General features: G+C 38.3%; 1 protein-coding gene and 1 pseudogene across 1 annotated transcript; one reads left to right on the forward strand and one right to left on the reverse strand.

Annotated features, from left to right (window-relative positions):
- Positions 1 to 317: 317 nt before the first annotated feature.
- On the forward strand, positions 318 to 4,200 carry LOC129356659 (N-acylneuraminate cytidylyltransferase-like; the record flags this gene model as incomplete). Its single annotated transcript, XM_055026234.1, is given in 8 exon segments — positions 318 to 471; positions 551 to 706; positions 809 to 942; positions 1,671 to 1,765; positions 2,518 to 2,672; positions 2,675 to 2,777; positions 2,855 to 3,018; positions 3,527 to 4,200. Coding segments are annotated over 8 exon segments (1,170 nt in total), but the record flags the coding sequence as incomplete, so codon positions are not given.
- A 1,335-nt stretch (positions 4,201 to 5,535) lies between these two features.
- LOC129356658 (NLR family CARD domain-containing protein 3-like) lies at positions 5,536 to 14,891 on the reverse strand (annotated as a pseudogene).
- Between the last annotated feature and the right edge of the window lie 2,820 nt (positions 14,892 to 17,711).

Consider the following 17,711-nt stretch of genomic DNA (forward strand, 5'->3'; position numbering starts at 1 on the left):
CAGCCGGTCCAGAACGCTGCTGCTGCAGCCGGTCCAGAACGCTGCTGCTGCAGCCGGTCCAGAACGCTGCTGCTGCAGCCGGTCCAGAACGCTGCTGCTGCAGCCGGTCCAGAACGCTGCTGCTGCAGCCGGTCCAGAACGCCGCTGCTGCAGCCGGTCCAGAACGCCGCTGCTGCAGCCGGTCCAGAACGCCGCTGCTGCAGCCGGTCCAGAACGCCGCTGCAGCAGCCGGTCCAGAACGCTGCTGCTGCGGTGTTTTATCATATAAAACACTTTTTGCTGGAATGTCCTACAGCTATAAGTAAACATAATTTTTTTTTTTTTTTAGTGTTTGGGTGTCAACAGACCATGATGAGATTGAAGAAGTTGCAAAATCCTGGGGGGCCAAAGTCCACCGGAGGAGCAAGAAAGTCTCCAAGGACTCCTCCACCTCCTTGGAGACGATTCAGGAGTTTATCAAAGATCACCCAGGTAGGAAAAGCTCAGCTCGACACAAGTTGACCCAAATGTTGAGGATGGAAAATCACAGATGAGTTTTTCTCCTGTTCAGAGGTGACTGTGGTCTGTAACATCCAGGCTACGTCTCCGTGTCTCCATCCATCTCACCTAAAGAACGCCCTGAAGAAGATCACAAATGACGGATATGACTCCGTCTTCTCTGTGGTCCGGAGACACCAGTTCCGCTGGAAGGAGGTCAAAGAAGGAAGTGAGTTCATCAAACGCCTGTTTGACTGTAATTGGACTCAATCGGGGTTCAGTTGTTCTGTTCAGAGAACCTACAGCAGAACATGTTCATCCTTCCTTACAGGTGATGAAAGCACTGAGCCGGAGAATCTGAACCCTGCAAAGCGTCCGCGGCGTCAGGACTGGAACGGAGAACTGGTTGAGAATGGTTCCTTTTACTTTGCTACCAGAGAACTCGTCGAGAAAGGACTGCTGCAGGTAGCTGCTCTGAATGTTTAGCTCTCAGTACTGACAATTTGCTCCAAGTGTTTCCCTAAAAGCCACATCTGTGCCAGAAAACCTAGTTTAAATTGATTCTACCAAAAAGTGGTCAGATATCGAGCCAGAATTAGACCAGAAGCTTGTCAATAAGTTTGAATCCAATGTTTGACTTGGATGTTCATTCAAGTGTTATTGGGGATTTATGCATGTATCTGAGGATGTATGTATAATTTTCATCTTGTTTCACTCTTGACTAAAGTCGTCAATTTGCCTCAAACATCAAAGAGTACTTTGTCACCATCTAGTGGTCAGTTAAGCATAATTTACTACAAACCTAAATTCATGTCTTAAATTTAAATTAAGTCTATTTTTGAGTTTGTAAAAACTGAATATTCAGGCAGTAATAACTATATTAAAATAATTGTTTAAATTATTGGATGATGAAAATGAAAGGCTTTACTTTGCTGCCATCTTGTGGTCATTTATGCCTAATTTACCAATTTTCACACTAAAAACTTAAATTCCTGTTTCATTTTAAAAAAATAAAATTTTTACAGCTTGGTGGCAAAAACATAAAATTCAGGCAATAAGGGGCAGAAAATGTACAATAAAAGCTTTTTTATTACGTGGTAAAAATTAAAGACACTCTGTCCTACGATGAACTGATGTTTCTCTAGACCTGTGTCCATCAGTTCCCAATGTTTGGCGGTTTTCTGATTGTGCAGGGCGGTCGGGTCGCCTACTTTGAGATGGAGCCGCAGCACAGCGTGGACATCGACGTGGACATCGACTGGCCTGTGGCAGAGCAGAGAGTACTCAGGTGAATTTAAACCGACTGCTTTTCAGGGCATCTATGATGCAAAGTCACATTTTGCACATTTGTATACATTCATTTAGGTTTCTGCTGCTTCTAAAACAGCACAAGTGCTTAAAAATCTGCCTGGGTGGGTTTTGGCAATAAATTGTATAATTGGTGTCTGGAAAATGAGCCGTTTCAAAATCCCCTGGAAGATAACGTCAAAAATCACCAGGCAATGCTTGTTACCCAACAACCCCAGCAAAGCTCAGCCCATTACCCAGCAACCTAAGCAGATCTCAGCACATTTGGTCAGCTGGTTTTACTGCTGTACAATGGCTTCTGGAAACGACAAGCATTTTGATGCTGACTTTTTAAGCTGTCTTATTTGTGCAGGAGGCTCCACTTCTGCTTTTCATAGATGTATAATTGCGTATCTTTTTGCAGCCATTTTCACATCCAAGTGTGAACGTTGCGTTGAGGGCGTGGCCAGCAGCAGCTTTGGATTTAAAGTGAAAGGCCCTAAAACAGAACTGATCAGAATCTCATTGTCCAAGAATTAATTTGTGCAAAATATGTAATGAACATGTCTTTCCTAGTTCATTCCATCTTAACATATTCAATGAAGCAAAAGTTACCTTTTTTTAAACCCCCCCGCCCAAAAGAACATTTCAGATTCTTGGGATTTGACCTGTTAACCTTATTTAAATGTTGGTATTTTTGTCCGTCTGGACATCCTGCTGAACTTCATGTTTGGATTCTCTGCTTCTCAACAGGTTCGGTTACTTTGGCCGGGGAGTGTCTCTGATGTTCTGTGAAGTTTCTGGATGTTTGACCGATGGACGGGTGAACTTGACTGGGTCCTCTGCTGGTGGTCAGCGTGACACTGATTCTGGAATATGCTCTGCTGACGTGTCTGAGTCCGAGGCGTCTCTAAGGGCTCCGTCCACAGCAGCGACACAGAAGGATTCAGTGTCTCCATCCACAGGAGAGACATCACAGCACTCAGGAAGCTGCAGAAAGACGACGTGGAGGTCGGATCTGTCGCCTTTATCAACGTCAAAGGAGAAATTGACCAGTGTCTCGCAACGTGTTACACCTCCTGTCCTCCAGGTGGTGCCTGATCTCCACGGAGGACATCGCGCTCCAACAGATGAGTTCTAAACTGAAGATGATGACAGACTGTGAAGTGATGGTAGTCGGAGAGGATCCACTAAAAGATGTGCAGTCGAAGGTGGAGGAGAAGAAGCTGGACTGGAAGGAGGTGGCCTACATGGGTAAAAATCTGGACTTTTTAAACAGTTTTTTTTTTACTTGTCTGGATAATGTTTTAAAAAATACATTTTGAAGAGATCTTGTAGAAAATGAATGTTACAGCTTATAGTCATCAAACGAGCTGCTGGCGATAAGATTAAGAAAATTTGGTTATTTTGTTCTAAACAGGCTGGAAACTGTAGGACTGATGAGGCTCCATTCATATTTTAACAGTTTGTACCAAAATATGAGTAAAACTACCAAATAACCATCAACCCTTTAAAGGCATTCTTGATCAAATAAAAATTAAAGTATTTTTGAATAACTGGGCAAAAATAGATGGGAAAACTATTTGATTTTATTACTTTCCAGTTAAAGTTAACCTTTTAACCTGCTTCAACATTTTTTTATACATCTTTTTTTTTCCTGGGGTTAAAAGTTAAATCTTTTCTGTTTTTTAAAAAGTGGTTATTATTGTTGGCTAAAATTAACAAGGCTCAAACCAAGGTTATGTTGTGTTTTCCCTCCCAGGCTGCGATGCGGCGTCCGCCTGCTGTCTGAACCTGGCGGGCCTGAGCGCGGCGCCGGCAGACGCCCATCCCGACGCCATCAGAGCCAGCAAGTTTGCCTGCAAGCAAGGCGGCGGTGCGGGCGCCGTGCGGGACTTCGCCGAACACGTCCTGCTCCAGAAGCAGCAAGCCAGGCTCCAGATGAAGCAGGACAGGATCAACCGCTTCTGATGCGAGATTAAAACGCGACACGTTTTGTGTGAAGCACTTGGGATGGTAGTTTCAACGGAACGGATATGAAGGCAAAAGATCCCAAATGACGGTACTGAATTAAAAATGAGAATAGCTTGGGTTTACCTCGGACTTTCTGCACAGCACCTTCCTGTTAAACACTAGAAGCCACAGTTTTCTTTCTGCACGTCTTAGTTCAGTTCACTCATTTGATTGATGTTCTATAGCTGGTTGGTTTTTCATGAAACATCCAGAGGCAATACTTTAAAACACAATGAGAACAAGCTATGGATTCTGTATTTCTTGAGTAAAAGTTGAGACAAAAGACACTTGAATAAATCTAAATTCACAGGAATGTATTAGATCTGAAGTTCTTCCACTATGTCATAGCATTTCATTGTTTTACATTCGGCTCATAAACTGACAGATACCACTGATTATGTTTGGGGTGCTTGCTGCTTTAACTCTGCCTGATTGGTCTGATTTAGTTATGTCCTGCACATATTAAGGTTTTGAATCAAATTGCAGTTTTCTGCCTGCTATGATGTAACTGTAATAGCTTAAATATGCTGTATTTATTTATCTATAGCATTAGTGACAATTACTTTTTTTGTCATGGAACAGCTGTTCAGAGCAAAAACTGATTTTCTATTTGATACAATAAAGGGGAAAAGTATATTTGCTTCCAACCATTAAGATATTATCAATAAAAGATTAAATGATCATACCTGAGTCGTTCATACTTTTGGTGTCTAATTAGATTTTACAAGAGGTGCCAGAGAACAGGAGGATGTTTGCACAAAAGGTTATGGCAAACTAAATTACAAGCTGCTTAACGTCAAGATATGACCTTCCACACGAGGGCAGTGTTGGACAAGTGTATAGACGCAGAGCCTCACCTGTTATAGGAAAAGTTTTTTTTTTTTTATTTTCACCCTGTGGTTTGTGCTATAAAGTACCTATTTTTTGCTTAGCTTAAACTCTGATTTCTTGAAAATTGCTGAATTTTCGCATTTTCCCATTCAGATGCTCAGAAGTGAAGCTGAGGCAGCAGCGAGCTCAGCATCACCTGGGATTGATCAACCTCTAGCTGCAGATTGAGGTGAGGCAGGCAGTTCTCCTGGCTCATGGCAGGGGGCGCTCTAGATCCCAGGCATTGTGACTCCACACTAGAGTAAGACAGTAACAGCGAGTCTCATGCAGCGATATATTTATAGTTTTCTCCTTTTACCACAGAAATTAATCTCAAAATAAACATTAAGCCTAATACCATATTACTGCAACAGACTGAATGTTCTGCTCTGGAAAATATTTGGGTTTTTTTGTCTTGTCATTTGCAATAGCAACAAGTTAGCTCGCGATGCACTGATTTGAGTTTACTTTAATGGTTTCTCCATTTGCTGTGGAGCATAACATGAAATTATCTACATTAATAATATTCTTTACATGGATGACATGTAGAATAGTCTTTATGTACGCATGCGCGAAATTTCCTGATGTAAACAATAACATGCAGGGTGACTGTGTGTAAATCTGACAAGTCAATGTCTCACAAACTGAACCTTACCGCACGTCTCTCTCACACACTCTCACACACACACACACACACACACACACACACACACATATATTAGGGCATGATCAAAACAACCACTGTGACAATCTTTGATTAGTTACTCTAATATGTGACAACTTATGGTGCTAAAAGGTAAGCATGTAATTTGTGGTATGTGAAATTACAGTTTTCATTCACATAAGTGGGACTAAGCCTAAGAACAAAAGGAAAAAAAAGAAACCTAGTGACAACAATGTCTTTGTCTTTATTATTGATAATATGCCAAAATGTAATCAAGTGAGCAAATACAAAAACTACATCCAGTACATTGCCTGGTGATTTTTGACGTTATCTTCCAGAGGATTTTGATCACAATCACATGATCAATATATGACATCACTGTAGCCCCACCCCCTTTGAACAGGAAATCACCTGTTTTCCTGCTGGTGGTCATAATTTTACTGTTTGATTCATACCAATGTAGACATGAATCCAGTCACAGAACAACATGATGCTGAATCCTTCCCTCAGCAATGGCTGGTGGCAGCAGCATGTTGCTGTGATAGAATGACGAATTCTCACATGCATCATCCAATTTGCACCAAATAAATGACCTTTGTTGACCTCTTAAGAGGCCAAGAGGGTTATATTGAAATTTGACTGCATAATGCCCCCTAAATTATTTATCTCCACGATTCGTCATCTGATCTGCACCAGATTTTTTGTGCATCATCATGGAGAACTCCTTTATATATATTGGTGTGGTAGTTTAATGACAACACATAAGCCCCACCCACAGAAAAAAAAACTGAAGATTATTGGTTGGCTCCTGCAACATAAGATTGAAACTGGATCCTCTAAATCTTGACAAACACACAACACCTGTTCTAAACCCCACAGGAAGTCCTCGGCAATCCTGCACCACAAATAGGAAGTTATAATGACCCTCCGTCTGGAAAGTCAGATTTCAGCAAAACCTTTAAGACTTGCTGCTGGGCTTGTGCTGAACTGAAATGAAGGTGATTTGGAAGATTCGCCAAATGCACCGTCTGGTGGAGGTTCAGGAGAGACTTGAGCACATCAACAATGCAACAGGGTGGTGCTGGAGTTCCTGCAGACTACAGTATTTACTGTGAAGCACTTAGTGATTATTTATGCTGTTTGAACTAATTTTTACATAGGATGTTGATCTACAATCATATATTGGATGAAACACATGTAAAGTTAGATTTCCTCTAACTTAGAAAAGATTACTCTAAAACAAGAACCAAGACCCCCAATTACATTTCCTGCATGCAAATCCAGGATAAAGTGTTTCAGTGAATTTGGTGTTGAAGGTGTAGATGTGGATCAGTGTGTCTGAAGAGACTCTGTAGAAGGACAGAGTCCCAGCAGGACAGTCCACATACACAGCGCCTCTGCCAGAGGCAGAGGAAGGAGAGGAGAAGGAGGGAACAGGGATGAAAACTTTTTTTTCACTATCATGCCAAACAGTGTAACCATCATCAGAGCAGACTAGACACCAGGAGTTATCATTAAATCCAAACCAGGAATCGTCATTGAGACCTTTTCTATTGATTCCCCTGTAACTCACTGATGCATAGACTTTCCCACCCCACTCAACCTCCCAGTAACAGCGACCAGTCAGACCATCAGTACACAGCAACTGAGCGGAATCAAATCTGTCTGGATGATCAGGATATGGCTGATCCTCTTCCACACGTATCACTTTCCTGTTGTTGTCAGACAGTCTGAGGGATTTGTTTACAGTGTTCAGGTCGACTGTTAGTGGACAGGAATCTGAAGGACAGAAGAAACACAATAAAATTGGTGACGTATAATTTTCTGAATTCACTGTCATAGAGGCGAACATCAATGAATCAAAACACACTTACACTTCCTCAGTCCGGGTATCATCCATCTTTCTCCTGCAGGCTCCATGCTTTAAGAAAGTTGATGTTTTGATGGTATTCATCAAGATGCAAATATGGACACCCTGATTTAGACCTCATTGAGTTTTCTAAGAGTTCTTCAGTCGATCTATGCCTGTGTTTCTGTCACTATGTATTATATTTACCAAAAAATGACCTTTGTTTATTTGGTAAAAATTCTCTTTGGGCTTTCAGAGAAAACATAGGATGACAAAGTTATTGTTATATAACAGAAAAAAAAAACAGTTGTTTACTAGTTTTGTTCAGAGTTGACAGTTTATTTTCTCTTCAGTTTTTGTGTCATTGTTCTCATTCTGCCCCATACAATACATCCATAAAATAGACTGGGAATAAAGTCCCAACAAAGTCACATTGTTAAAAACATTTTTAAAAATGTTTTAGATCAAAACATATTCATGTAGACTAGACCTAATTGGGAGTGTTTAGATTTGTACTTTTAAGTCATATCGGTTATGATTGATAAATATCTTTCCACTTTGCGATCTACATGTTGTGTTTGTTGAAGTTAAAGGGACATGAACTTAAAATGACCACTGTTCAAAATTGTTTGCAATTAATGAGCAATTAATTATTCCTTTATCTTAGCTTGATTTCCCTTGATGCAGCATACAGTAAAGTCCTTACTGATATAAACCAGCATTTCTTGATCTGAGGCTCGTTGAGGTATCTGGGTTTACCTAATATTTATATTCTCATTGATTTATCCAGATCTCTCCCCCTCCCCAAGGATTATTGTTCCTCAATTATCCTGAGTATCACTGTGTGGCTGCAGAAAATATGTCCTTACTTGAGAGACTCCAGCCTGAAGCTTGGATTCTTCAGTATAGCTGCTAGACTCACTGCCTCTCTAGGACAATTGAAGCTGAGGTCCAGCTCCTTCAGGTGAGACGGGTTCGTAGTCAGAGCCGAGGCCAGAGCAGCACATCATCTGTGATCAGGCAGCCTGAAAGCCTGCAGACACAAACACAACAACTTGGAAAACTCACCCATATTCTCAGTATGAAGCACATTTTATAATTTGTTTTCATCAAATAATTATGACATGCTAAGAAAGGTAGAGCATGAATGTTAAGCAACAGTCTGCAGAAAAACTGTGTGCTTGTCTATATTGTCAGTTGAAGAGTTTACCACAACTTTGCCTGTTTGGAGTCACCATTGAAATGTAGAACCACTTTAAGGCAAAAAATAAGAGTTCTGACCCAAAACAATAGTGGTTGTCTGAACCGTACCAGGTGGCTACATCACTCAACTGAGTGGCCTGATCTGGGACTCACCAATTTATTCATTCTACATGTTTCATGTTTTCAATATATTGGTTTTCACATGCAGATGTACTTTATGCAACCCCTCTCTGTGTCCAATATGTTTTTCCCCTCATGTTATTATTTTTTCTCACCTAACAAAAGGCCATCTCCCTGCAGCCTCTGGCACCATAACGTATGTTGTGTGTTTGTCTCTCGCTGTTCTTTGGATCAGCTATACTGAAATGAATTTTGTTGTATTTCAAAAGGACCAGATTATTTGGCTGACTTTTTAAACTTTCAGATAAATAAAGTTCAACATCTGTATTGAAGTTCTGACTGTAACTGACTGTGAAGAGTTTTCAAGTAATTAGACATTATATTCGTGCTCTTATTTTGAAAAGGGTGAAGACTTTTTAAGGAGCTGGTCCATTTTCTCTCTTCACATTCTCCACTGATGATGTTGTTGAAATAGAATTTTAAAGTAGCACAATAGTACATAAGTTAACTTTTAGGTTAAGATAAACTTAGATACAAATCCAAACTAAGACAACTGGTGACTCTCTGAACGTATATAAATTCTTAGGGAGGATTCGACAGAAAACACAGGCCTAGACTCATTAAATCTCTTTAGACAGGGAGTCTGTCTGCCAGGCAATTAACAAATTCCTGAGCATGGTTCAAAAGTTCACTAGGATCTTAAAACTTTTTATAAATAATTTTATCTATATTAGAATTAAATATATTTCTTTAAGCATGTTTTGAATTAGTTACTTCTTAGATCCAAACTTATAGTCATTATTTAGCATTACATTTTGTGCAAGCTTGGTTAAAAAACACCAACTGGTTTCTTGTTGAAGCATTTTGAGACAGAGATAACGCTGCAGCTGCACGCTATAAATCAGATCACCTAAAGGCGGCTGGTACAAGAAGAGCTGGGTGTTTGGGTCTCAGAGGTAATAAAATTAACATTTAAGACAGCCCACACAAAGGAGAAAACACACCTCCTAATGCATATATTTAAATGAGGAGAATACACATTCTTATAAAATGGTTTGTTTCACAGCAGAAGTTCGAATCTCTGTGCTGAGTGAGAGTTTCCCGGAAGATGCATCTTTTGTCTTTTGTTTTTTCCCTTTTTACTCAGTTCATTGTTTCTGTTTTGTCATGTCTTGGACTTTTGATAATCTAGGTGAGATGCTTATTGTAACATTCTTCTTGCATTGAATTTCTCTGGATAAAACTCTGGATATCTGAAATCTGACGTCGTATGATTGGTCTTTCTCCCTCCACACGTACACAGACACAAGAACCTAGACAGAGAATTAATTAAAGAGCTAAATCAAGTTAGTCCTCTTCTTAATTATTAACAATGTGGTGCACCAAATATTTCTTCTATCCTCAAAATGCATCTGTATAATTCTACATTAAACACTAAAATCTACTGATGTCCTGCATAACTTGCTGTGGTAAGTTGGGCAAAATCAGCAACAGAGTTAGCAATAATCCACAATTATAAAACTGTAACCATGAGTAGAAGGACTTTTCCAAAGAATCACATCTTAAAGTGTAACCATAGAGAAAGGTGAGTACTGAAAATGTTGGCTCTATTGAGTTGCTGCTGTTGTAGCATATGTTGTGTCATTGTGTGGTGGGTATCAGCATGATTTCATTTATCAAATTAGGATTAGAGTTAGCGCAACAATTAGTCAGCGATGCCCAAAGCTAGAAGCAGGTTTTCCTAACTAATCCCTGTATTTGGCTGGGTTTTGAATCAGGTGTTCTGGAGCCGAAGTACATCTAAAATATGCAGGGTAGTGGTCCCTGATGAAATGGATTAGGAACATTTGCTCTAGAGATTTTGCAATTCTTTCATAAATTTGGTAAATATGACAACAATAGAAGAATTTAAATATTTCTCACCTGAGAATCTCCAGTTCACAGTTAGGACTCATCAGTCCTTCACACAGCAGCTTCACTCCTGAATCTCTCAGGTCATTGTTACTCAGGTCCAGATCTCTGAGACTAGAGGACGTTGAGCTGAGCAATGAGGACAGAGCTTCACAGCTTCTGTCTGAGTTTACAACCACTCAGTCTGAAAAAGACAAAGGTAATACCAAGTAATTATCTCATAATTTTATTTGCTACATAATTTTATGAAATCTTCTATGTCTTTACTTACATAGCTTTGCTAATGATTTTGACTATTGGCAGCAGCCTCAGTAAAGCTTCTTCTGAAGCAGAGTATTTCTTCAGGTCAAATGTCTCCAGACCTTTGTCTGATGTAATTAGGATGAAATGCAGAGCTGACCACTGAGCAGGAGACAACTGGTGTGTTGAAAGACTTCCTGTTTGTAGAGATTGTTGGATTTCCTCCACCAGAGATTGATCATTTAGTTCACTTAGACAGTGGAACAGATTGATGCTTTTCTCAACACAAAGATCATTATTCATCTTCTCCTTGATGTACTGGGCTGTGTACTTATTGGCTGCTAAACTTTCTTCTGTCTGTGCCACAAAGCCTCTGAAGTGACGCTTATTGGTCTGCAGTGAAAGACCAAGTAGGAAGCGGAGGAACAAGTCCAGGTGTCCATCTGGACTCTCTAGGGCCATGTCCACAGCACTCTTGTACATTTCTGTCTCTGAGGATTCATGATTTCTTTTTTCCAATTCCTTGGATTTCATTTCACCTTTTGCCATCAGATTGACTCCAGATTTGATGAAGGTCAGTTGAACATGAAGAGCAGCCAGAAACTCCTGAACACTCAGATGGACGAAGCAGAAAACTTTGTCCTGGTACAGACCTTTCTCTTCTCTGAAGATCTCTGTGAAAACTCCTGAGCATGTTGAAGCTGCTCTGATATCGATGCCACACTCTGTAAGGTCTGATTCATAGAAGATCAGGTTTCTTTTCATCAGCTGTTCAAAAGCCAGTTTTCCCAGAGACTCGATCATCTTCTGGTTCACTGGACTCCAGATTGAATCTGTCTCAGTTCCTCCATCATACTTGATGACCTTCAGTTTGGTCTGCACCACCAGGAAGTAAATGTACATCTCAGTCAGGGTCTTTGGCAGCTCTTCTTCATCTTTCTTGTTCAACATGTCTTCCACAACTGTAGCAGTGATCCAGCAGAAGATTGGGATGTGGCACATGATGTGGAGGCTTCTGGATTTCTTTACATGGGAAATTACCATTCTGGCCTGTTTCTTATATTTGAATTTTTTGGTGAAGTATTCATCTTTCTGTGGATCAGTGAATCCTGTGATCTCTGTCATCATACCAATAAACTCAGTTGGGATCCGATTGGCTGCTGCAGGTCTTGTGGTTATCCAGAGGAGAGCTTTAGGAAGCAAGTTCCCTCTGATGAGGTTTGTCAGAATAACATCAACTGAGGTGAACTTTCTTACATCTGTCAGGATCTCATTTTTCTTGAAGTCCAGTGAAAGTCGACATTCATCCAAACCATCAAAGATGAACACAACTTTTAACTCTTCAAATCTGGAGATTCCTTTGGTTTCACTAAAAAAGTGGTGAACAAGCTCCACTAAGCTGAACTGCTGGTCTTTTAACAGATTCAGCTCTCTGAATGTGAATGGAAACATGAACTGGATGTCCTGGTTAGTTTGGTCTTCTGCCCAGTCCAGAGTGAACTTTTGTGTCAGGACTGTTTTCCCAATACCAGCCACTCCTGTTGTCATCACTGTTTTTATTGGTTCTTCTCTTTCAGGCGAGGGTTTAAATATGTCTTCAGGTCTAATTGTTATTTCTGGTCTATCTGGTTTCCAGGACACTGATTCAATCTGTCTGACTTCATGTTCCTCATTGACCTCTTCAGATCCTCCCTCTGTGATGCAGAGCTCTGTGTAGATCTGATTGAGAAAGTTTTGATTTCCTGATTTAGTGATTCCTTCAAACACAAACTGGAACTTTTTCTTCATGTTAGACTTTAGTGTTTGTTGACATGTGATGAATGACTCTAAAAGATAACAAAGAAGCAATTACAATTTAAAAGTGATTTAGTGCTTTGCTTTAATGCACCACAGTTAAAAAGCATTTGTGTTTGACACGAAGTTCAAGAAAAACATTCTGCAAATACCAAAAGTATTATTCATAACATGTAATTAATTTCCCTGCCGTGCATTGTTGCAGACAAATAAAAAGTACTCTAAAGTATCAGCTAGTTTACTATTAAATGTATGATGCTCAGATCATACATCATCCCTGATTTTGACTTAAGTAAGATAAATTAGGCTAGGAAACAGAATTTTTTTTGTGGTGTTTTTGCATTGTTGACACTTAAAACTGTTCCAAGTAGGTATATATAAACAAAATCTTTACTGGATATCAAGTTCTGCCCTGACATGGTTATTTTGATCTAAATTACTAGTGTTAATAATTGTTATAACCTGTAGTTTATAGTAATCCACAACTAACTCAGACCTTGGCACTCAAAGATACATTTTTACAACTGCATATGCATACTTGCTGTCACACAGTAAAGTGCTCAACAGAAACAGTGTTCATATCCAACTGTTTAGTCATGACACCAAGCTGAAAATGGGATAAACACCTCACATTTTAAAAACTGGCTGACGGAAGAGAATAGAAAATATTAAAAACTTGTTAAAACTATGTTAAAATAATAATTCTAAGGCTAATTAATAATTTAAGCAAATTAAAACTAGAGTCAACCACCATAGGTGTTCTCAAAAAGTCAGTGTTTAACTATCTTTTCTTCAAACATTTTAAAAATGTTGGTAGAGTTATTAGTTTCGGAGAAAAATAACTCTTACTGCTCTGCAGAAGGTCAGCTAGGTCATCCAGATTCATCATTCTCAAGAAGTCAACAGTGATCTTTAAAAATGCCTCTCTGCTGCTCCTGCTGCTCTGCTTTTCATCCTCTTCCAGACCCTCAGGACATTCAGGGTTATCTGAACACAAAACCTTTTGGATGTCCTTCAGTTCGTCCTTCACAAACATCCCAATCCTTTTCTCCAGTTCCTGGAACAAAATAAGATACAGTATATATAACACATCTGATAAAATCTACAAAGTGCATCACAGAACTAACAAAAGAAATGAAAATGTTGTATCTATGGTATACAGACCATAAATATGGAGCCCAGCTGCATTTGATGCTCATAGGGATGTTGACCAACTTCAGAGATCTGATCAAATCTAAGAAGAAACCACTGAGAATTAGCTTCCAAAAATCCCAGGACAAACTGAATCACTAACACTACATAAGCTCATGAGTGCTCCATAAGACAACTGTCATGTAGCTAACAGTATTTAGCATTTTAGTCAACAAATGTATTTACATTTAATTTCTTAAGACAAACAAAACTGTACTTTCCAACATGGAAACTAAATGGCTAATGAGCCTGATACCATGTAAACAAGACACTTTCAGCTGATGTGTTTCTGACACAGAAATATTTATAATGGTGGATGGTTTTCTGGAAGGAGTTTCTAAACACATATGAATTTATAGAATTGAGATGCACAACATATATCTCAAATATATTGTCATCGTAATATCATGGTGTGTGCAACAGTGATTTATCAAAAGACAACTTTGAGAGCAATAATTGTTAGTTAATATATTCCAATTGTTAGGAACTTGCATTTTCAATTCTAAATTAATATTTAATCTGGAAAGAGTCCGATGGCAGCAGATGCTCACATTGAGCACTAATTACGCTTGTATTAATTTATCACAACAAATATGTTTTTTATAAAACCTTATGAAGGAACTTTATGGGGGGAACCGTTGAGCACAGAACATTTCTTTGTCATTTATTTTATCTTCCATATCCCTTTAACTTCATGATGGTTTTGTGATGATAGATTGCAACACATTGATTTGATAATAAAATACAATTATATAATTTTCCACTTCTAAGAACAAGTGCATTTTGAAAGAACATGAGACAATTTACATGAAGTTCACCTGTTTGCGTCTGAAGGTTGGTCAAGATTAAAACGAAGAATGGCATCTTTTGAGCGGCTGCTCTTGAAGGACAGACAACTTGGTCCAGATTCCTGTTTCTGTTGTTTCCTGTGGATGAGAATATAAATGCCAGTCAGACACCTGTTACATTTCCTGTCAGAAACAAACTTCTTGAGTTAATTAATATTATTCATAATTATATCTAGCATTTTAATTTTAATCTTCCTGAGTTAAAAATAATAGTGACCATACACTCCATTTTCCATACAGACAAAGTTAGTAATGTTAGTAACAGTAATGTCTGTGATTTCTCACAAACATGAAGAGATATGATGTCTCACCTCTTGCCCTCTTGTTTCTTGCATAAAGTCGTTTCAGAACAAGAAACTTCCTCTTTGTCATCAGATGCCTCCATGTTTTCAAATTCAGGTCAACATCAACTTAGGCATACATTCCACCTCAAACACAAATAAACAGATGAGTCAGCTGGACAAAGCAGGCAGAACTGTGAGGATCATGTTGTTTTTATTTCGACAAGTACATTCAACACAATCCAGCCTTCATTCAATGAAATCAAGCAGTCATAAAATTTCCTCAAGTAAGAGTAGCAAAACTACTTTATAATATTACTCAAGTGAAAACAAAAAGTACCTAATGTACAATTTTAAAAACAGTGTTTCTGGTAGTTGTACAACACAGCCAACAACAAATGAGTTAGAAAAATGTCATTGGAAAATTGGCAAGGAGATAATAAATAAAGTCTTTATTCATTCTCTTAACCATTTGCTTTCATTTTTTTCATGGTCACCTCAGTTTGTGCCTTCATTCAATAATGATGTGATGTAAACATTCAAACAATAGCAATGGAATATAGAAGATGGCTAATATGTTTGTTGAAGGTCATTAATAACAGAGTTTTGTATGGAGGTATTTTTGGTGCAAAAATATCTTTGCTTTGTTACTGAAGCTGAAGTCCAGAGACAAAATATTTATAGAAGTTTTGCAATTGTAGATTTTTTTTCAGTAATTTCAAAAATACTTTATTGACCTCAAAGGAAAATTAAATAATCATTATTATTATTATTACGTCTAGAAAAATTTACTGGCAACATGATCTCATTTCCACTAGAAACGTCCATCAAAGAAGCTTCACAAGAAATTGAAGCTCAAAGTAAGTTTGAGAATTTTAAAGGAAATACTTCCATTAATAATCCAATATCAAACTACTCTTCAAAAATATTAATTTACCTTAGTGTCAATAAAACAAAACAATTGTTTTTGTTTTGCATACAGTAACCAATACAAAATCCAAACTGACTTTAAAATAAACTTGTAAAAGACTTTTGTCTTACCTTAGACGCTCCTGCACCACAAGAAAATGAAATGTGAAAAAGTGAAATCTAATCACTTAGGAAGTAGGGAGCAGTGCTGAGGTGGTGACAGCTCCTCCCTCCTCCCTGATTTAGTCCTGTTTACTGTTTCCAACTGAACCATAACAGGAAAAAAGATAGTGCAGGTTGATGTTCCAGACTCAGCAGGTGTCACAGGAACTTGTGTGATGCCTGTTACAGAGCAGCAGGTCTCTGTAACTCCAGTTCTCGAGTGCCACTGTTCTTCATTTTAGATGCATCCAACACTCCTGAATCAAGTGAATAGTTAACTATCAGACCTTTGCAGGACTTACTGACATTCAGCAGTTTGACTTGTGGGTTAGAGCTGGATTGGATCCAAAGGACAGTGACACTTAAGGACTGGAGTTCAAATTCAATTCAAAAATACTTTATTAATCCCAATGGAAACTTAAATGTTGTTCTAACTTATATTAATTCAGAGTTATAGTAGATCTTGATGAAATGGCCCAATGCATAATAAAGCAAAGTCTCTGCTTAGAGCACAAATGCTTAAATTTAGTGGAAATGTTCAGAAATAAAAGAGAAACCCACTCAACCCTGGATGATGATCTGGGTACAGCTGATGTTGACCACAGTCAAACATCACATCTGAGTGAGATAACTTGTTTTCTGTTTTGTCTATTGTTTATTTTGGTACTCTGTTGACATTGTTTTAATTTACACTGTTTTGTGATGTACGTATCTAACATAAATTAAAAAGTGATACATTTTGTTAAAAACATGATCAAAATATGGTACGATATAAAGAAGTTTACAAAGGAACTAATTACATTGTCACAATTTACTCCAATATGGGGAAATCAAGATTTTACTCCTGGAAGAGCGGATGCTGTATTTAAAAAATGGGCCACGAAAGGAATAAATAGTGTTCAGGATCTGTATCAACCAAATTCAATTCATATGATGTCCTTTGAAGAACTCGGGCAGAAATTTAATATAAATAGAAAATACTTTTTTAAATACCTTCAGCTCAGGAGTTATATTAGAACAAAATCCAAAGATTTGATAAAGCCACCAAAATCCCAACTAGAACAAATTATTAGCAAAGATGGCACAAATAAAGGAGCGATTTCAGAATTCTACAGTTTTATAGTTTCAAACTCCCCAGAGGACTCTAAGTGGAAATTAGAAGCCTGGAAAGTAGATTTAGGTGTAAACCTAACGATGGCAGAATGGCAACGTGTTTGTATAAGAGCTCAGAAACAAACAATTAATTCACGTTTAAGATTACTGCAATACAAATGGTTAATACGAACATATATTACACCAACTAAATTACATCAGTTCAACTCTAATATACCAGACATATGCATAAAATATTTGGAAGACAAAGGGACTTGGTTTCATTGTATATGGGAATGTAGGGAAATTCAAAAAGTTTGGAAAGAAATAATCAATATTGTAAAAGTTCTTATCTCAAAGGATGTCGCACTGGATCCGGGTCTTCTAATTTTAGGTTTGTATCCAAGAAATAATGTATTTACCAAATGTGAACAGTTGTTAATTGATGTCTGTTTACTTCAAGCCAAAAGACTGATAGCACTTTTCTGGAAGAACACTTCAAGGCCAGGGACAATCCAATGGACCAGACAAATGCTGAAAACTTTGCCACTGGAACGAATTACGTATCTCCAAAAAGGGAAAAGTGAACTCTTTGAAAACACTTGGAGATCCTTCTGGAATTTTGTTGAAGGAATGGACTTGTCACAAGATGGAACTGTCAGTTAAAGTCGAATTTAACGTTGAAATGGAATGTCAAAGAAGCCTCAACAGTGGACTACGCTTCATGTGAACTTAAAAAAAAAAAAAAAAGATATATGCAGATACATATGTAACCAAGAGGGTGCTTGTTAGTCTTGTTT

This window comes from Poeciliopsis prolifica, unplaced genomic scaffold (genome assembly GCF_027474105.1).
Source record: "Poeciliopsis prolifica strain line A6 unplaced genomic scaffold, Auburn_PproV2 SCAFFOLD184, whole genome shotgun sequence".
Lineage (NCBI taxonomy): Eukaryota > Metazoa > Chordata > Actinopteri > Cyprinodontiformes > Poeciliidae > Poeciliopsis > Poeciliopsis prolifica.